Source organism: Gekko japonicus, unplaced genomic scaffold (genome assembly GCF_001447785.1).
Source record: "Gekko japonicus isolate JY-2015 unplaced genomic scaffold, Gekko_japonicus_V1.1 scaffold78, whole genome shotgun sequence".
Lineage (NCBI taxonomy): Eukaryota > Metazoa > Chordata > Lepidosauria > Squamata > Gekkonidae > Gekko > Gekko japonicus.
In genome coordinates, this window is record NW_015165236.1 from 1133880 (window position 1) to 1155192 (window position 21313).

General features: G+C 51.6%; 1 protein-coding gene across 1 annotated transcript in view; it reads left to right on the forward strand.

The window, feature by feature from the left end:
- Window positions 1-21313, forward strand: part of LOC107109285 (alpha-N-acetylgalactosaminidase-like) — a 33887-nt gene that overhangs the window by 7661 nt on the left and 4913 nt on the right. The window contains exons 2-6 of the mRNA XM_015409882.1: window positions 861-1035; window positions 3100-3277; window positions 3785-3879; window positions 7049-7210; window positions 14758-14955. Of these exons, the coding sequence (XP_015265368.1) occupies window positions 861-1035; window positions 3100-3277; window positions 3785-3879; window positions 7049-7210; window positions 14758-14955 (808 nt within the window). The remainder of the gene's footprint in view (window positions 1-860; window positions 1036-3099; window positions 3278-3784; window positions 3880-7048; window positions 7211-14757; window positions 14956-21313) is intronic.

Below are 21313 nucleotides of genomic sequence, written 5' to 3' on the forward strand. Positions count from 1 at the left end.
ATTGAATCCAAATTAGAATCCTTGAACATTGGTATTACCTCCTTACAGCAAAACGAGGTCTTTAAACTCATAAAAACAAAATTAAGGGAACTGGACTTTGGCAGTACACTCTGCAGAGCTCGGCGAACCTGCTCGGGCCTATCCCTCGGCCTTCCACCGCCGGCTGTGATCCCTACTTACTGTTACTCTCTCAAAAGCCCAGCACTCCGGAGAGCCTTCACATTGGCTAGGCTGAATACGTTCCCGTCGAACATAGTTTCTGGCCGCTTTCATGGCATCCCGTTCTCCGAACGGACATGCGATTGTAATCAAGGTAGGGTGGAGACGATGGACCATATATTGCTAGCTTGTCCCAACTGGAATATGGAGAGGCAGAAGTATATTATACCTATACTGATAAAAGAAAAGCTTCCCTCCCTTCCCTGGTCAATTTCTGTCCACTTATCTGATAAAGTTGATAATTCAGTTACTAAAGCAGTAGCCATGTTTCTGGCCCTGGTGGCAAACAGAAAAAGGGAAAAGGAGGGGAAAGTTTAAACCTTTCTGATTTTATACTGTGTTTATCTGCTGGAGGATTTATCACTACACCAAACTCATATTTGGACAATACACTCATATTTGGACAATGCACTTTACTGTTTGTGATTGAGATGTTTTAAATAAGTCCTGATTTTTATTTTTATTTTTTAAATGGATGGTACCTTTATAAGTGTGTGTAAGTGTGCATAAGTGTGCTTAAGACTTTTGGTCATGCAAGCCGAAATAAATATTATTATTATTATAATAAAACTTTGTTGGTCTTCAAGGTGCCCAACTGGACTCACACTTTGTTCACCTAGTTAATATATTGTTTTTAACAGCGAACGCTTGATCAAGGCGATGGCAGACCGGTTGGCCGAAGATGGCTGGAAAGAGCTCGGGTACAACTACGTGAACCTGGACGACTGCTGGGCGGCCAAAGAAAGGGACTCTCTGGGCAGGCTCCAGGCCAATGCGTCGAGGTTTCCCAGCGGCATTAAAGCGCTGGCGGATTACGTAAGTTTGATCCAGTGCCTCGCTCCAAAGACTTTGGTTCTCTCTGGAAATGTTTGGATTTAGAAGCGGAAAGGAAAGGCTACTGTGACGTTAGCCAGCCGGATGGTTTTTATGCTGCAGCGGAATGACAGGGCTAGATCCGGAAATAACTGCCGAACAAGGGGACACGTATTAACTGTTGGAAAGTAATTCCCCCCCCCCTGTTTGATTTGGGTCATTGGTAAGCAAAAAACCTTGAAATAACAGTTTAAAATGGGAAGAGACAGCTGGTCCCCTGGTCCCTCTCACGCAGGAGACAAAATGTGCATCTCTTCTGCAGGTGGGTGCAGGGTGCGAGGTCTGTTCACAGAAGGCTTGCTAGCACAGCTCCTGTGGTTCTGCAGGCCAGCATCTGTGACGTCCAAATGTCGCGGAAGAAACCTTCCTGCGTGTCTTGATTACAGCTGCCCTTCTCTCCACACTTCCCAGAGTACTGGCCATCAATGTGGTCGTCCGAAATGAAGGTCCCAGTGCAGTTTTTGTGTTCATTCGTGCCAGGGCCCCACTTTATTAACTTCTGAGCTGTGGATTGTATTGGTTTAATTCACAATATTTGTAGTCCGCCTTCCTAACTGAGACTCAAGGTGAAGTACGTAGCCTCAGAACTGGATGGGACATCCAATGAAGTCTAAACATGAGCCTGCAGTGCGATGTGGCTGTGAAGAAAGCTAATGCAGTCTTAGGATGCATTAACAGAAGCATTGTGTCCAGATCACGGGAGGTGGTGGGTCCGCTCTATTCTGCTATGGTCAGGCCTCACCTGGAGTCCTGTGTCCAGTTTTGGGCACCACATTTTAGGAAGGATGTTGACAAGCTCGAGCGTGTCCAGAAGAGGGCAACCAGGATGGTGAGAGGGCTGGAGTCCAAGTCTTAGGAGGAAAGGCTGAAAGAGCTGGGTATGTTTAGCCTGGGAAAGAGAAGGCTTAGAGGGGACATGATTGCAGTCTTCCAATATCTGAAGGGCTGTCATGTAGGAGATGGAGCAGATCTATTCTCTCTTGCTACGGATTGCAAGACTAGTTCTAACGGGTGGGAATTACAAGGGAGTCATTACCGGCTAAATATCAGGAGAAACTTCCTGACTGTAAGAGTGGTTGAGCAGTGGAACAGTCTGTGTCGGGAGGTGGTGGATGCTCCTTTGCTGGACGTTTCCAAGCGGACCATCTTTCGGGTATGTTGTAGGTATGTAGGGCTGTCTTTCGGCTCTGCTCCTGCAGAGTGCAGGGGGTTGGACTAGATGACCTGGAAGGTCCCTTCCAGCTCTAACATTCTATGATTCTGTAATAAGCATGCAGTAGGGTTCGGACTGCAGAAAATCTTGGAAACAGCAAAACTCCCAAACCGAGCCGAAACAAACCTGACACAAAGCATTAGCATTTGAACGTGGCACATTAAATGGGCGTAGAAACTACAGGGAACACACTTAATGTGTCAGAGTCCCTGGAGAAATCAGTTCCCAACAACACTCATTCAGAAGAATAAACGTTTATTGAGGCAGTAATAGGATCTGGACCCTGGACGGAGTCCGTGTTAGAACTGGGGAGCAAGCGTGCGAAGCCAGTAATTATACCTAAATCAAATAAGACTCTGATGGCCCGGGACCAATCATATTAAAGCAAAAGCCCGCCTAACTAAGGGCATCTAATTCACAGGGGAAAGGGGATACCAGGGAAGATCTCAGGGTTACACACCTGAGTGTCTGGGAGAGATAACAGCAAGTGAACAGCACAGTTACTAGAAACGGAAGTTTACATTCTTCTTCTGGCCCTTTCCCATGGCAACCAAGCCTGAAGAATGGCTGGGTGACAGTTAAATGGGCGTAGAAACTACACGGAACACACTTAATGCTGCAATAAATCTTGCTATAGAGAGAGACGTTCCCACAGGAAACCAGAAAGAGAGTAAGGAAAAGGGAAAAACACGTTCGGCTCCCAGCCCAGCTCATCCAAGATCCTTTTCCCTGGAGGTGGGGATGGATCGAACGCGGTTCCCTCCGCCTGCTAAGCTGCCCCCTTCCTGCCGCAGGTCCATTCCAAAGGCCTGAAGTTCGGCATCTACAGTGACCTGGGCAACCTCACCTGCGAGGGCTACCCGGGGACCACGCTGGACGACATCGAGACGGACGCCAGGACCTTTGCGGAGTGGGGCGTGGACATGCTGAAGCTGGACGGCTGCTTCTCCAACTCCTCGGCCAAGGCCGCCGGTTGGTGTCCGGGGCGGGGTGGCAGCCCCGCAGCTACAGTGCCGGGTCCAGTCCCCGGCAGCAGCGTTCCCTCTAAGTTGAGTTCGTGTGAGCCGGCTCACAGTTTTTTAACCTCCGGCTCATGCACGTTTGTCTCGGCTCAGGGAAGGATGGGGCTCCAGAGGCAAACTAATGGATGCAGGAGCCAAACCGCTCGCTCGCCACTTTAATGCCGGCAGCTCGCAAAGTAGAATCTTTGCTCACAGGACTCTCCACAGCTTAGAGGGAGCATCGGTCCCCCCACTCTGCCACGGAAGCTCACTTGGGTGCCCAGGGTGCCCACTCTGCCACATGCGCTCCGCCTCGCCCACCTCACAGGGCTGTTGTGAGGATAAAACGGAAGAGAGGAGAAGAACGAAGCTGTATGCTGCTTTGGGTGTCCCCCCCCCCACTGGGGGAGGACTGGGGAGGAGACTGTAAATGAGTAAAAGCGCGAGCGGTGAGCCCTGCCTCTTTCTCCTTCCTTAGGCTACCCAAAGATGAGCGCGGCCTTGAACAAAACAGGACGGCCGATTGTCTACTCCTGCAGCTGGCCTGCCTACGAAGGAGGCCTGCCCCCAGAGGTAACGAGGGGCCAGTGGGGTGTTGGTGGTTCGAGGGTCAAGCTATGATCTGGGAGACCCGGGTTCGAATCCCCCCCCCTCGGCCACGGTAGCTCGCTGGGTGACCTTGGGCTTGCCACACCCTGTGGTTGGTCTTCGTAAAAAGGGTATAACGTGGGGTTCGTTTTTGGACTTTTCTTTGGATCAACGTGGTTACCTGGAACTTCTAGCCTACTAAAGTGTTACTGGAGCATCTGTAAAACCAAGCTGTGTGGTTTGGAAGGAGGAGGAGGGAGGAGGGTGGATTTGCATCCCGCCCTTCACTACCCGACGGCGCCTCAGAGCAGCTTACCATCTCCTTTCCCTTCCCCTCCCCTCCCCACAACAGATACCCTGTGAGGTAGGTGGGGCTGGGAGAGCTCTCTTGAGAACTGTCCTTGAGAAAACAGCTCCAAGAGAACTTGTGACTGACCCAAGGTCACACCAGCAGGTGCATGCGGAGAAGTGGGGAATCAAACGTGGTTCTCCCAGGTTAGAGTCTGCGCTCCTAACCACGACACCAAACTGGCTCTCCACAGCGAGGCTCCTTCCTACAGCAATGAAGATAGTGTTGATCCATGGGAAGGTGTCTGCTGACATACTCTCGGCTGAACCTACCTCACAGGGTGGTTGTAAGGATGAAATGGAAGGGACGGGAAGGGGGTACGGCGCGTTGGGTCCCCACCAATGTTCCCTCTAAGCTGAGTCAGTGTGAGAATCAGGTTCGAGTCCCCACCAGTGTTCCCTCTTAGCTCAGTTAGTGTGGGCCAGCTCACAGTTTTTTAGCCTCCGGCTCACGCATTTTTGTCTTCGCTCAGGAAGGAGGGCTCCAGAGCAAACTGATTTATGCAGTATAGCCAAATCACTCGCTCACAACTTTAAGGCCAGGAGCTCACTAAGGATAATTTTTGCTCACAAGACTCCACAGCTTAGAGGGAGCATTGGAGAAAGGCAGGGTATAAGTGAGGTAAAGAAAACTGCCCTGACCCCGGAACCGATAACACTGGGAGGGGGGCGGCGTTTGTCGTCTGCATTGCTTCTGACACCCTTTTTTATCAGGTGTCGATTCAGGTGGACAACCAGCGGGCGTGTCATGATATAATCGGGTAACCACAAGAATTGTAATATTGTGCCAAAAAGACACTAACTAATGAAGAATGCATTGCCTTTCTTTAAGGTAATCGCAACACACAATGCTTATTTTCAATAAACCGTACGAGCAATGCTATCATCCAGTAAGAAAGAATCTATTTAAACACGTAATGGAGAACTATGTACAAATCAAGGTATCACAACTCAAGACGAAGACAATAATTAGAGCCAGTTTGGTGTCGTGGTTAAGTGCGTGGACTCTAATCTGGGAGAACCGGGTTTGATTCCCAACTCCTCCACTTGCACCTGGCTGGATGACCTTGGGCAAGCCTAGCTCTGATAAGAGCTGTTCTTGAAAAGGAACAGTTCCTGTCAAGAGCTCTCTCGGCCCCACGTGCCTCACAAGGTGTTTGTTGTGGGGAGGGGAAGGGAAAGGAGTTTGTCAGCTGCTCTGAGACTCCTTTGGGTAGTGAAGGGCGGGGTAGAAATCCAATCTCTTCCTCCTCCTCCTCCTCCTCCTCCTCCTCCTCTTCTTCGAAAAATAATATGATCATTTTTGTCTTACTCTTGAAAGTAAGAATATTATTAGTATTATTATATGTTAGCCCATGATTTGAAGAAGTTTACACGAAACAATGTCTAGAATAATCCAGAGTCTTCGTTTCATCTTCATTGGTCTGCGTACATCAATATTAAAGACCGTGATCTCTTGGACTGGTTTTTGGATCTTGGTTGCTACACAATTGAGTTGTGATACCTTGATTTGTACATAGTTCTCTGTTACATGTTTAAATAGATTCTTTGATGTGATATGAGTATTATATAGTGATTCTCTTATGGGGTAATAACATTGCTTGTATTGTGTACGAAAAATCTATACATTAAAGGTAAAGGTAAAGGTTCCCTTGCTCGAAAGCCAGACTCTAGGGTTGCGGTGCTCATCTCCGTTTCCAAGCCGAAGAGCCAGCGCTGTCCAAAGACGTTTCCGTGGTCATGTGGCCACCGGCATGACTGGACACCAAGGCGCACGGAACGCTGTTACCTTCCCACCAAAGTGGTACCTATTTATCTCCTTGCAATGTCTTGCATTCGAACTGCTAGGTTGGCAGGAGCTGGAACTAGAGACGGGAGCTCACTCCATCACGTGGCACACCCGGGTCTCGAACTGCTGAACTGCCGACCTTCCACAGCCTGCAGTTCAGCGTCTTAACCACTTGAGCCACCGCAGCTCAATATTTATTTTTTTTAATCTATACATTGCTTGTCTAGATCCAGGTGGGTCACTATGCTGGTCTGAAGCAGTAGAGCAAAGTGTGAGTCCAGTGGCACCTTTAAGACCAGCAAAGTTTAAGTCTGGGTAGAAGCTTTCGTGTGCAGGCACACTTCTTTGGATACATGTATGTTATCTGATGAAGTGTGCATGCACACAAAAGCTTATACTCAGAATTAAACTTCATTGGTCTTAAAGGTGCCTCTGGACTCAAACTTGTTTTATGAGGCAGAGTTTGCACCGTGGCTTTTTGTTTGTTTGTTTGTTTGTTTGTTTCCTGACTGGGATTTGCATCCTGTGGGGAGAAACTCTGTCCAGCAATGCGTTTGGTGGGAGGGCAGTCTGCAGAAGGGGCAGTGAGACATTTACGTCTTTAGAAAATGCCTAAGCTTTCAGAGTTCCCCATTAGAAACCCACAATGCTGTGTGTAATGAAGCCATCATAAAAACTGGCTAAAAACTGGAAAAAGCAATAGATCGAATAAAGAAAGAAATTTGTTCAAAATGCAGAAATCTGTTCAACTTCATTAAAACATCACAGACCTCAATTAGTTCAAGGAAGCCTCGGAAAAAAGAGGCGTTTGACTCTGTGCCTAGACAGCCCCTCTGCAAGTGTTTGGGGGTAAACAGCCTGTCAGTGGGGGGGGGATGCGGAGGCCATCTCTGTCAAACCCCCCACTTGCTCCCGCTCTGCTCATGGGGGGGGGGGGCAGCCCAGATGGGGCACGGCGATGGCTAGCTGGTGACCTTGGTGGTAAAAGCAGAATCTGTCCCTGTTATTTTGATCCAGGTGAATTATACTTTACTCGGCCAGATCTGCAACCTGTGGAGGAATTTTGCTGACATCGAAGACTCCTGGGAAAGTCTTTCTCGCGTCATTGAGTGGTACGGGGACCATCAAGACACGCTGCAGCCTGCTGCCGGCCCAGGAAGGTGGAATGATCCCGACATGGTAACGCCGTCTCCTCCCGTAATGCCTTTCCCCCCAGAGGTCTTTTCCAAGTGGGGACAGACCTGCGTGGTTTCCCCATTGCTACTGCAGCTGGCAGTACGGCACAGCGTCAATGAGGCAGTGTCCACATGGCCGGTTTCCCCACTATTCTTTCCCCCCATCACACACACGCACCACTGTGGCTTTTTTTTTAAAAGCAATTAAAAATTGGCCATTGAATATCATTATAACAATTTCTGCAGCATGTTTTCTGAATCCCCAGCTTTTAATTTAAAAAAAAAAAAGCAAGTCCCAGTTAGGTGCAGAGATATGCCTTTTCCCTTATAACTCCACAATGAAAGGGGCTAGGATTTTTTTTTAATGAAAACTGGGAATTTGGAGAACCAGCTGCACAGATTTGCTGCACTCTAATGATACAAGGATATTCAGTTGCCTATGAGAGCCAGTTTGGTGTAGTGGTTAAGTGCGCGGACTCTAATCTGGGAGAACCGGGTTTGATTCCCCCACTCCTCCACTTGCACCTGCTGATGTGACCTTGGGTCAGTCACAAGCTCTGGCACAGCTGTCCTTGAAAAAGAGCAGTTTCTGTCAGAGCTCTCTCAGCCCCACCTGCCTCACAGGGTGTCTGTTGTGGGGAGGGGAAGGGAAAGGAGTTTGTAAGCCGCTCTGAGACTCCAAGTGAAGGGCGGGATATAAATCCAATCTCTTCTCTTCTCTTCTAAAAAAAGAAACCTGGTGGAAGGGAGGAATGGCTGCCAGGTGGGTAAAGGTTTCCCTTGCTCGAAAGCTAGTCAAATCCGACTCTAGGGTTGCAGTGTTCCTCTCCGTTTCCAAGCCGAAGAGCCAGCGCCTTCTGAAGCCTTCTCTCCGTGGTCACGTGGCCGGCATGACTAGACGCCGAGGCGCGCAGAACGCTGTTACCTTCCCACCAAAGTGGCACCTGTTTATCTACTTGCAGTTTCTTGCTTTCGAACTGCGAGGCTGGCAGAAATGTAGGTATAAATAAAAATAAGTTGACAGGATGTTGGAGATCGGACTGACGCAGCAGAGCAATGATTATTGTCGCTCAGATAACTTGGGGGGGGGGCCCTGTTGGCACAGAGCAAAGAAAAAGTCGGTCTGATTTGGGGGGCCGATCTGGCCTAGTGAGGGATGGAGAGGCAGGAACCCCCCCTTCCCTCCCCACGGCCTGCTCACCTGCCTGCCCGAGGGTGCCACTAGAGGGCGCTCCCCTTCCAAGCTCCCACCTGTGCGTGTTTGTTCCGTGCCGTCAAATCACGTCCGCCTTCAGGCAGCCCTCTGAGGCAATAACACCTCCCAGATGTCCTCTCCTGAACAGCCTTTGCTCGGGTCTTGCAAGCGGAGGGCCCTCCTGGCTTCCCTGACTGACTCAATCCCATCTTACTGCTGCCTTCAGCCTTTCCCAGCGTGGCTGTCTTTCCCAGGGGCTGTTGTCTTCTCAGAGTGTGACCAAAGTACCATCGGCTCCTCAGCTGACTCATTTTCGCCCCTTGGGAGAGCTCACCCTTACCACGGCTCCACTTCATCCCGGAGAAGAATTAGGGTGGACCTGGGAGAAATCCACCTGCTTAACCGCAGGTCCTAAGAAGTGGATATCGAAGGCAACCCCCAAACAGTGTTCCCTCTAAGCTGAGTGAGTGTGAGCTAGCTCACCATTTTTTAGCCTCCAGCTCACACATTTTTGTCTCAGCTCGGGAAGGATGGCTCTTTTGTTGTTCAGTCGCACAGTCGAGTCCGACTCTTCGCGACCCCATGGACCAGATCCCACCAGGCCTTCCTGTCTTCCGCCGTCCTCTGAAGTTGGCTCAATTTCATGTTCGTTGCATCTCTGACACTCTCTAACCATCTCATCCTTTGCCGTCCCCATCTTCTTTGACCTTCAATCTTTCCCAGCATTAGGGTCTTCTCCAGGGAGTGCTCCCTTCTCATTTGGTGGCCAAAGTATTTGCGCTTCAGTTTCATTATCTGTCCTTCCAGGGAACAGTCAGGGTTGATTTCCTTTAGGGGTGACTGATTTGCTCTTCTTGCAGTCCAAGGGACTCTCAAGAGTCTTCTCCAGCACCATAGTGCAAAAGAATCTATTCTTCGGCGCTCGGCCTTCCTTATAGTCCACCTCTCGCAGCCATACATGACTACTGGGAATACCATTGCTTTGACCATGCGGACTTTTGTTGGCAGGGTGATGTCTCTACTTTTTATCATGCTGTTTAGGTTCGCCATCGCTTTCCTCCCAAGGTAGCTCACAAAGTAGGATTTTTGCTCACAAGATTCCACGGCTTAGAGGGAACATTGCGCCCCAAAGCTACCTTGGTGGTCCACCCTCTCCTTAAAAGATCTTCTTTGGACCCCCGCAGCCCTTAATAACTACCGCCCAGTGTCTAACTTACTGTTCCTGGATAAGGTAGTAGCTTCAGGTTTTCTTGGATGATTTCTTGGAGGCTACATATCGATGGCACATCGTCCCTGACAATGCAATTTTACTTGCACTCTTAGGACCTAAACTGGGAAGGTACATATTAGTTCCAGTATATAAAACTACTTCTGACACAAAGCCAGATATATTTGTGGCCCCAAATAGAAACTTTTTGGTGTGTCATCCAATCCCGTATTGGAACATTCCGGTTTTGGTCCTATTTTATTTATCGTTAATTGCCTGACATGTGTTACAGGGACACTGTAGCTTGGGGTATTTTGCACTATTTGACCTCTGAAGAAGGCTCTTGTGATCCGAAACCCGTCAGGTCATATTCTGTCCTTTTTGTGTGTGTGTATTTGTAACTTGGAACGTTTCATGAGGCTTTATTTGGGCCCCTGCTAGGTTTTTATATGTCTTTGTAATGAACACTCTTACTTATGTTTTTCACTTTTGGCCCTCGATAAGTTTTCTAAACTTCCTTTGGAAGTTTGTTTCTTGGATGAGGCTAAAGTCCTGGACCCCTTCCAGTCCGGTTTCCGCCCTGCCCACGGGACGGAGATGGTGTCGGTCACTCTGGTAGATGATCTTCGGAGACATTCGGACCGAGGCGGATCGGCGCTGCTGATACGTCTCGATCTGTCAGCAGCGTTCGGTATGGTTGACCATGATCTGTTAACCCACCGCTTCGCTGATGCGGGGGATACGGGAGCTTGCCTTGCAGGGGCTGAACTCCTTCCTCCAGGGTCAGGGACAGAGGGTGGTGCATGGGGGGGGGAATTATCCCAGCAGCCCCCACTGGAATGTGGTGTGTCACAGGGAGCAATTCTGTCCCCTATGCTGTTTAATATCTATATGCGCCCCCTTACCCAGATTATCTGGACGTATGTGTAGGGGAGGAGGAGGAGATTGGATTTATACCCCACCCTTCACTGGGAGTCTCAGAGGGGCTTACGAACTCCTTTCCCTTCTCCTCCCCACAACAGACACCCTGTGAGGTAGGCGGGGCTTAGAGAGCTCTTTCCAGGACTGCCCTTTCAAGAACAGCTCTTATCAGAACTACGGCTTACCCAAGATCATCCGGCCAGGTGCAAGTGGGGGAGTGGGGAATCAAACCCGGTTCTCCCAGATTAGAGTCCACGCACTTAACCACTGCACCAAACTGGCTAGGATGTCACCAGTATGTGGGCTGGGATGTCACCAGTATGCGGATGACACCCAGCTCTGTCTACTGATGGACGGCTGCCCGGACGCGGCCCCAGCAGATCTGGACCGGGTATTACAAGCTGTGGCTGGATGGCTGTGCCAGAGCCGACGGAAGTCACATCCATCCAAGACGGAGGTCTCCCAGCCTTCAATGGGGCTCCACTGGTGCCAACGTCAAGGGTGAAGAATTTGGGTGTGTTCCTGGCAGGGGTCATTTCCTGCAGGAGCGCACAGGAGCGGAGCTCCGGCAGTAAAGAGCCCAGGGGGTGGCCACGTGCAACAAGCCCCACCCCCTGCTCCCAGCAGCCCTCAGTCAGAGCAAGAAGCAGCCAGGTAAGTTGCAGAGCCCAGTCCAGTGGCACCATTAAGACCTAGTTTTATTCAGGTACAAGCTCTCCCTCCTCTGCGAGGGCAGATCTGCACGTCGTGTGTCCCCCCCCCTCAATAGCTAAGCAATCCAAAAGAGTCCAGTGGAGCCTGAGCGGTGGGTGTTGCCTTCTGACACACTTCCGGTGATGTCAGGGGGTGTGGCACATGCAAATGAGTTATGCTAATGAGTTATGCTAATGAGCTCCTATACCTCTTTTTCTACGGAATGACCCCTGGTTCCTTGATGCCTCAACCCTTTCTGTGTAGGCCCAGGTCACCGCCCCCGCCAGGTCTGCCTTTTTCCGCCTGAGGCCGACCAGGCAGTTGGCCCCATATCTCCACCCCGGGGGCCCAGCTACAGTGACTCATGCAACGGTCACTTCAAGACTGGATTATTGTGACTCTCTCTACATGGGGCAGCCCTTGACTCAGCTCTGGAAGTTGCAGCTAGCGCAGAATGTGGCTGTGCAGGTGCTGACAGCGACGCCTGTGTAGGCTCGTATCCACCCAGGGCTGCGTGAACTGCACCGGCTGCCTATGGAATACCGGATACATTTCAAGGTGCTGGTGCTTACCTTCAAAGCCTCATATGGCCAGGGGCCAGCATGCCTTCAGGACTGCCTCTCCCCATATGAGCCCCATATAGTACACATTGCTCCCTCTAAACTGAATTAGCATGAGCTAGCTCACAGTTTCTTAGCCTCCGGCTCACACCTTTTTGTCTCAGCTCGGGAAGGATGGCTCCAGAGCAAACGAATTTACGCAGCAGCCCAATCGCTCACTCACAACTTTAATGCTAGTAGCTCACAAAGCAGCTTTCCGTGCGCCTTGGTGTTTAGTCATGCCAGCCACATGACCACGGAAATGTCTTCAAACAGCGCTGGCTCTTCGGCTTTGAAACGGAGATGAGCACCGCAACCCTAGAGTCGGACTCGACTGGCTTTCGAGCAAGGGAACCTTTACCTTTACCTTACACAAAGCAGAATTTTTGCTCACAGGACTCTACAGCTGAGAGGGAGCATTGGTTGAAGTCAGGGGTCATTTCGTAGAAAAAGAGGTGCAGGAGCTCATTAGCATAACTCATTAGGATAACTTATTTGCGTATGCCACATCCCCTGACATCACCGGAAGTGTGTCAGAAGGCAACATCCACTGCAACTTACCTGGCTGCTTCTTGCTCCTCATGGCCTGAGGCTGCTGGGAGCAGGGAGTGGGGCTTGTTGCATGTGCCCGCCCCCTGGGCTCTTTACTGCCGGAGCTCTGCTCCTGTGCGCTCCTGCAGGAAATGACCCCTGGTTGAAGTTGGGATTTTCTTTGCGCGGGAAAGGTATAGGTTATTGCACAGAGATCGGTATCAACGGACGACCAATCCCTGCTGTGGGAAAACGCCGTGCTTGAGCTGAGGCTCAGTGCAAAGAAAGCTCTCTGTGCTTGGTGATTCCGCAAGCGATGGTTCATTCAACCATTCAGGTCTCCATCGGAGGCTGGCTAACGGGCATGTACAAACAGACACTTTGACCAGATACGAAAGGCAAACGTTTCCTTTCCCCACAAAAAAAAAATTTTTTGTCAGTATTACACAGTTTGAAAACGACCATAGATGCAGAGCAATGCTCCCTCTAAGCGGTGGAGTCTGGTGAGCAAAAATTCTACTTTGTGAGCCACTGGCATTAAAGTTGTGAGCGAGCGATTTGGCGGCTGCATACATTAGTTTACTCTGGAGCCGTCCCTTCCTGAGCGGAGACACAAATGCGTGAGCTGGAGGCTAAAAAACTGTGAGCTAGTTCACACTGACTCGGCTTAGAGGGAACACTGATGCAGAGTATTTATTACATCAGGTACTGTTTCTTTGGTAGATGGATGTACTAGTGTGGGGTACCATATACATACAATGCCATTGTGGCCGCCTCTACGAAATGTATGAAGCCATTGAGAGCTGACTGTGCTCATGCTTACCTTGTAAAGCTTTGCTGTTTGTGAAAAAGAATAAAAATTATCTGTTAAAAAAATATTTTTTCCCCCCATCGGGCGTGTGGCAAAGTACCTTGGAGCCGGTAAAGTGTTGGCCTGGGTCCAGTGTTCCCTCTAAGCCGAGTTGGTGTGAGCCAGCTCACAGTTTTTTAGCCTCTGGCTCACACATTTTTGTCTCGGCTCAGGAAGGATGGGGCTCCAGAGCAAACTAATTCATGCAGTAGCCAAGTCGCTCGCTCACCACTTTAATGCCTGTAGCTCACAAAGCAGAATTTTTGGCTCACAAGACTCCGTGGCTTAGAGGGAGCACTGGTACGGAGGTCTACAAATGAACACCTCTTGGTAGTCCCCGGCGCCAGGGACGTCTGACTTGCCTTGACCAGGGCTGGGGCCGGTGGAATGAGCTCCTATATGAGACCAGGGCCCTGTGGGATTTATGACCATTCTGCTGGGCCTGTAAGACGGAGCTCTTCCACCGGTCTTTTGGTTGAGGCAGTGGACATCCGCCGCCCCCCGGGTTGATCTCCCGTTAGTGACTCTGCCCCGAATCCTCCATTTCTCGCAAGGCCCTCGTCTCCCAGCCTCACCCTCCCCTGCCAGGTCGGCTCACCCACCTGCCTCCCCTCCCTGCCCCCAGGTGAAATCTAGCATGGTCCCCCTTCCCTTCCCTCGGCAGTTTCAGGATGAGTGTCCGTGCCGCGGTGTCGGCTGCGATCTCGGGAGCAACGGCTAGCTCCTCCGCCCTAGGCCGCTCTCGTCGTCAGGGAGTTTCCTAATACGAAGCAAGACAATCGCTTTGTTATCCAGCCTGTGGAGATCTGTGGGCAGAGGTTTCTGCATTCAGGGCTGTCAAGGGATAATTGCCGTTCTTGTCCCTTGAACCAGGCCTATGAGGTCACCCCTGTTGACAGGAGGCAGAAGCCAGCCCTCTCGCGGGGGGGGGACACAGTCATGCAGGTGAGTGGCTCCCAAGAGTTTCAGTCGGGGGCGGAACACTTCCTGGTGGACTGTGACTCCTGTGGACGGGTTTGTCCTCCACCCCGGATGGGGCTCTAACTTAGCAACCCTGGAAGGCCTCTGGAAACCTTCAAAGGCTGTCCTTGCAGGCCTGTAGCCATTGGGGGCATTTGGGGGCAATGCCCCCGACAGATGAGTGCTGCCCCCTCAATCAAAAAATTCTGGGGGGGATTAAAATAGAAAAAATAATAAATGTAAGATGCATGTGGGTGTTCCAAAACGACCCCAGGTACAGTCAGGGAAGCTTCAATCTTGTTTTTCTCCCCCCAGGCAAAAAAATAAATAGGTTTTTAAAAATGCACAAAAAAAATTGGTCCTCCGGGTGACATAGAGAGAGGGAGAGAGAGAGCACATGTGTCTGTGAAACCCTAGAAATGAGCTGACGGTTTTGGCAAGCCAAGCGAACGGGCCTGGGGTTCCTCTTCACTTTAGGTCCATCCCCTTGCTTCCGTCGTCGAAGCTGTACTTTAGCGTTACTCTTAAGGAGCGGCATGGGAACACTTCCCGCCCTGAACGCCACGCTGAGCCGCACACCCCGTCTCTTTTTCAGCTGCTGGCGGGCAACTCCGGTCTGAGCTTCGAGCAGGCGAAAGCGCAGCTGGCGCTGTGGGCGATCCTGGCGGCCCCGCTCTTCATGTCCTGCAACCTGGGGACCATCTCGGCCGAGGCCAGGGACCTCCTGCGCAACCCGCTGCTGATCTACATCGACCAGGACCCGCTGGGAATTCCGGGCAGGCGGATTGCGAAGGTGGGCGGAAGGAGCGGTGGAACGGGGTCCCAGGCGGCACCGGTGGGGGTGGCTGTGAGGAGCCTGACCGGGGGGGGGGGGGGGGGTGGCCGTGCAAGGAAGCTGCGTGGGAACGGCATGGCTTTGCAGGAGGCTATCTCCGAGAGCCCTGCCTCTGCTGCCTGGCGGGCGCTCCTTGGGTCTCCTCAGGCAGAGCAGGGGGCTTCCCTCTCTCTCTCCCACTGTGGAATTTGGGGGGAGGGCATTGCTCCCGCTAAGCCGTGGAGTCTTGTGAGCAAAAGTACTACTCTGTGAGCTGCTGGCATGGAAGTGAGCGAGCGATTTGGCTATGCTGCATGCATTAGTCTGCTCCGGAGCCACATCCTTCCAGAGCTGAGACAAAAATGTGTGAGCCGGAGGCTAAAAAAACAGTGAGCCGGCTCACACTAACTCAGCTTAGAGGGAGCATTGCATGGGACCTGGGCGGAGATTGCTCCGAAGGCAATCCCCCTTTTCTGCCAGCCCGTTCCTGCTGTAGACCGCCTGGGCCATGGTGGTATTGATGAATTAATTTGCATGTTTCCCACAGGCTCATGGAAATGCTTTGGGAAGACTCACCATAACCCAGGCGGTCTACAGCAGGACTGGGCTGGCAGAAAAGGGGGTTTGTTGGAGATGTATTGAAGGTGCCCTGCTAAGTTTCCTTGCACTGTGGAAGGGAACCCAAAAGGCGTTGAGATGTCTTCTGAAGGCGATTAAATGTTGATGCACTTGCAGCCCTGTCCCTTGAGCCAGTTTGGTGTCGCGTGGACTCTAATCTGGGAGAACTGGGTTTGATTCCCCACTCCTCCTCCACTTGCACCTGGCTGGATGACCTTGGGCAAGCCGTAGTTCTGATAACAGCTATCCTTGAAAAAGAACGGTTTCTGTCAGAGCTCTCTCAGCCCCACCTACCTCACAGGGTGCCTGTTGTGGGGAGGGGAAGGGAAAGGAGTTTGTAAGCTGCTCTGAGACTCCCTTGGGTAGTGAAGGGCCATGGGGCATAAATCCAGTCTCTTTCTTCTTCTTTGTACACTATGGAGCTAGTTTGGTGTAGTGGTTAAATGTGCGGGCAGTTTCTGTCAGAGCTCTCAATCTGGGAGAACCGGGTCTGATTCCCCACTCCTCCACTTGCACCTGCTGGATGACCTCGGGCAAGCCATAGTTCTGACAAGAGCTGTCCTTGAAAAAAAGAGCCATTTCTGTCAGAGTTCTCTCAGCCCCACCAACCTCACAGGAGGTGTCTGTTGTGGGGAGGGGAAGGGAAAGGAGTTTGTAAGCTGCTCTGAGACTCCCTTGGGTAGTGAAGGGCCATGGGGTATAAATCCAATCTCCTCCTCCTCCTCTTCTTCTTCTTCTTCTTGAAAGGAAGGTCTAGAAACAGGCTCGGAGCCTCCCCCTTTAAAGACAGGCATTCCGATTAATTTTAATTAACTGTAATGTAACTGCCCCCCTGAAATATCTAAATGTCCCAAACAAAATAATCCAGGATACGGGCCTGCCTCTGGTCCAGCAGGAGAGCCTCCATTTGCTTCCCCCCCCCATATGCTCAGCTCTTGCCATTCAGCGGGACAGCCCTTCAAGGCGCCGTCTGCCCTTTTGGCGTGACATGCGTAGGGGGGGAGGCCCTTCTGCCGAGAGAGAGGGCACTTTGTCAGGCTCCTTAGTCAGGTCACACCACACAGGGCTTCATAAGAAGATAACTGTTTATTAGTGGTTCCAGTACTAAAGAACACGTGTACAGCTTGTGTCGGAAACAGCCTTCAATAGAGGGGCCTCTGACTTATAGTGAAACTAAACATCCCCCCCCCCCATAAGCACAAGCCAATGGATATAGTTCACGCACTTGGCAAAGCAAGCGGGCATAGCAGAAAAGCCGTTTACTTTCCCAGCCATGGAAGCTGCAGCTGGAACATCTGCAAGGCCAAGCGTAAGATAGCACACAGTAGCTGGGCAGGAAAGAGCCGAGAATGAGAAGGAGGGGCCCCCTCCACATTCCAGATCTTATGACAGGGCTACCTGGCAGGTGGGAGCAGGGAAGTCAGGGCCTGTTCCAGTTCTCCAAGTACACAGTAGCTGAGGCCCCCACCCGCCCACCACCAGCCCCCTCCTCCTGCCGTCCTTCCCGCCCCACACCTGCGTGCCCCTCCCTGCCTGTGTCTCCTCTTCCCCCCCCCCTCTCCCCAGCAGCCTTGGCCGGTGGATACAGCTGGAAGTTCCACTGCCGTTAACACACACACCCCTTCGGCACCACCCACATGCACTCTCTCAGTGACTCCGGGCAGTTGGGAGCGTGGGTGCACACAGGGGAGGGGCCTGGGTCAGCCGCAGTGGGCCCCACCGGCAATCCTGGGCCCCCGGCAGCTGCAAGCGGTGTGGATTCTCCAAGCAATCAGTAAGGGGATGCTAGAATGATAGAACCATGGAAAGGACCTCCGAGGTCATCTAGTCCAACCCCCTGCACAAGGCAGGAAATTCACGAATAACTCCTCCCTCCACACCCCCAGTGACCCCTGCTCCATGCCCAGAAGATGGCAAAAGAAAACCTCCAGGGTCCCTGGCCAAACTGGCCTGGAGGGAAATTGCTTCCGGACCCCAACGTGGCGATCAGCATTTCCCCGGGCCGTGTCAGGAAGGGCCACGAGAACTCAGCACCGAAGCAGCCCTTCCTGCCCTCCCTTCGCATGATCTGTCCGAGTTCACAGGATCAGCATGGCTGTCAGATGGGGCCATCGAGCCTCTGTTTGAAAACCTCCAAAGGAGAGCCCACCACTACCTCCCGAGGAAGCCTGTTCCACTGAGGAACCGCTATGACTATCAGGAAGTTCTTCTTAATGTTTAGCTGACCGGACATATTTTGCGCACACCAAAACCCTTCGAGGGCAGCAGCAGTCCAGCTCATGCGGGAAGGCCTCGGTGCCTGACTAGGGACTCCGTGTGGGTGGTGAATGAAGGCCAATTTCCGGAGGATTTGGTGATTAATTGGTGCCCCGGCCTCCCCTATCGGCTGTTCCGGTGCCAGCGCAGCACCTCTCGCATTCCTGGCCGCTGCAGTTGCCCAAGGCCGCCGCTGGGCCCCGGAAGAGAGGCCAGGAACCTCCACCCGCCCCCTGCCCCATCATTAACGCGGTCCCTGCCCCACCCTCCTCCCCCAGGTCTGCCAATTTCATCCATCAGATGCCAAAGCCCCGGGGAACGGACCCGCCCCGTGTCCTCATCTGGACTCAGCGGTATGCCGATACTTGCATCAGTTTCTGTGGCTTTCAACCTCAGCGGTTGGACTTTGGGTTTTCTGTTTTGTTCTGGGCCGCGGAGGCAAGAGTTAATTGGTGCCCCGGGGCCGGTGAGCCTTAGGCGGGCACAAGGGGCCATGCAGCCGGGGGGGGGGAGTGTTCCCTCTAAGCTGAGTTAGTGTGAGCTAGCTCACAGTTTTTTAGCCTCCAGCTCACACATTGTTTTCTTCGCTCAGGAAGGATGGGGCTCCAAAGCAAACTAATTTATGCAGCAGCCAAATGGCTCGCTCACAACTTTAATGCCGGTAGCTCACAAAGTAGAATTTCTGCTCACGAGACTCCACAGCTTAGAGGGAACATTGGACTGGACAGCATCATCACACCCCAGGAAGTTGGCTTACGTGGCCACAGCAAGGTCAGCTCTGAACACAGAGGAGGGCGGCAGAAGACCACCGAATCTCCTTCCCAGATTTCATCCGCGGAGGCAAAGAAGGGGGGCCCTGTGCCGGCTGCCAGTTCCTAGTCCCAGGTGGGGCAGCCGTGTGGGTGAAGCCGCAGGGTTTATTCAAGGTGTGAGCTGTTGTGTGCACGAGGCACACTTTCTCAAATACACTGGAATGGCAGGTAAGGTCCGAACTTACAGACAGGGAATTAACAGCAAATTAACATTTTACATTTTACTGGGCGTGTCTTAAAACAGGGGTGTCAAACATGTGGCCCGGGGGCCAGATCAGGCCCCCGGAGGGCTCCTATCCAGGCCCGCAGTGGAACTGGCTGCCTTCTGCTGCTTCTTCTTCCAGTTCTGCTGCTGCTGCGTCATCGTAGGTCTGCAGCTTACAGCTACACAGCTGAACAGCAGACTCAAGACTGCAGGAGCACAGACATTTTGATGTGATGATTCAGAGCCAGAGGTGTCAGTTATCGGACACTGTTAAATAAACAAAATATTGCAGACAGTGCTAATGTTTTAACATAAGAACATAAGAGATGCCAATGTTGGATCAGGCCAAAGGCCCATCCAGTCCAACACTCTGTATCACACAGTGGCCAGAAATACCAGTGCATGTTTTTATTTTAAGTTTAAAAGCATGTTTTTATTTTAAGTTTTAAAAAAACACACCTTTGTTTTTGTGTCCTTTATAAAGTTGGTATCTCCGCTACCTGGCATTACGTTTTATGACCAGTGTTCCCTCTAAGCTGAGTTAGTGTGAGCTAGCTCACAGTTTTTTAGCCGCCGGCTCACACCTATTTGTCTTCGCTCAGGAAGGAGGGCTCCAGAGCAAACTAATTCGTGCAGCAGCCAAACCCTCACAAGGTAGAATCTTTGCTCACAAAAATCCACAGCTTAGAGGAAGTATTGTTTATGACATACGTGGCCCGGCCCGGCAAGGTCTCATTTATGTCAGATCTGGCCCTCATAACAAATGAGTTCGACACCCCTGTCTTAAAACATCTTCATCAGTTACGTGTTAATTTGCTATTCGTTCGCCGGCTATAAGTTTGAACTGTTACCTTCCATTCCAGTGCATCTGAAGAAGCTCACACCTTGAATAAACCTTTGTTGGTCTTAAAGGTGCCTGACTGGACTCTAAATTAGTTCCTTGTCCCGTTGGAGTCACACTTCCTGGGGATGCGCAGAGGGGCGTCCCCAAGTGGATGGCTCAACACTGCTTGCTTTGCACTGCATCGGAAACCCAGTTTGCAAGTTACAGCCGACGCACGTGCAATCCATGTGCACATGGTTCCTTTTAAAATGTGCTTTGGATACTCCTCACGTTGCATTCAATGCATGTTGGGGCAGAACAGGGGACGCCAGCCCCAAGTCCCGATTGCTGGTTTTCGTTGCAAGGTGGAACGGGTGTCGGCACTTTCTTGCAAACAGATGTGGGCACGTTCACCCTGACATCGAACCCTGACATTCACGCCGGATGCACGTGCAGTTAGAGTCCAGGAGCACTTTAGAGACCAACCTATGAATTTTCAGGACTCAGAGCTCCCTTCGTCAGACATTAGTGGAGTAGAAATGGAGATGCGAGTCCTTTTCTCCCAGTCAGAAGGTGTGTATAAAGAATGCAGAGGTACAATGCAAAACATAAAACAAAGTTGGAGTCCAGTTGGGCACCTTTAAGACCAACAAAGTTTTATTCTGGGTGTAAGCTTTGTCTGAAGAAGTGTATTGCACTTTGAATAAAACGTTGTGGGTCTTAAAGGTGCCACTGGACTCCCAACTTTTTTCTGCTGCCCACCAATGCTCCCTCTAAGCTGTGAAGTCCTGTGAGCAGAAATTCTACTTTGTGAGCCACTGGCATTAAAGTTGTGAGCGAGCAATGGAGCTCTGGAGCCCTGGAGCCCTCCTTCCTGAGTGAAGGCAAAAATGTGTGAGCCAGAGGCTAAAAAACCTGTGAGCTAGCTCACACTAACCCAGCTTAGAGGGAACACTGCTGCCCACCTGAATTTAAAATGTAATCAACTTCCTAGGGGGGGGGAAACCCCCGGGGGGGGGGGGGGTGGAAACTTTGCATCAGTAGTGAAATAACAATCCTGTGTCCCTTTTCGGTCCTTTGTTCTGAACTTGTGCATTTGCAGCAACACGTGAGGAACGATAGTTTTCCAGTAGAAAAGAGCCAGAGTCCAGGAGCACCTTAAAGACTAACAAAATGGGTGGCAGGGGGAGGAGCTTCTGTGAGTCACACACACATTTTGTTAGTCTTTAAAGCGCTACTGGACTCTGGCTCTTTTCTAATAGTTTTCCAATTGTGCAGGGACGTGTTGGCGCTCTGTCATGCGTTCAAATGTGGGACAGGCCAACGTCTCCTGCCTTGTTGTCTCGGAGGGCCCAGGCAGAGGGGGTCACAGATGCAAGACCCCCTGGCTGGCAGGCCCGTAGACAGGATTCTGTGGCTGGTGGGGCAAATATTTTTCTGGTGGGGCTGCCATTAATTGCCTTAATGAAGGGCAGGGGTCATTTTCTGCGGGAGCGCACAGGAGCGGAGCTCCGGCAGTAAAGAGCCCAGGGAGCAGGCACATGCAACAAGCCCCACCCCCTGCTCCCAGAAGCCCTCAGTCAGAGCAAGAAGCAGCCAGGTAAGCTGCGGAGCCCCCCCCCC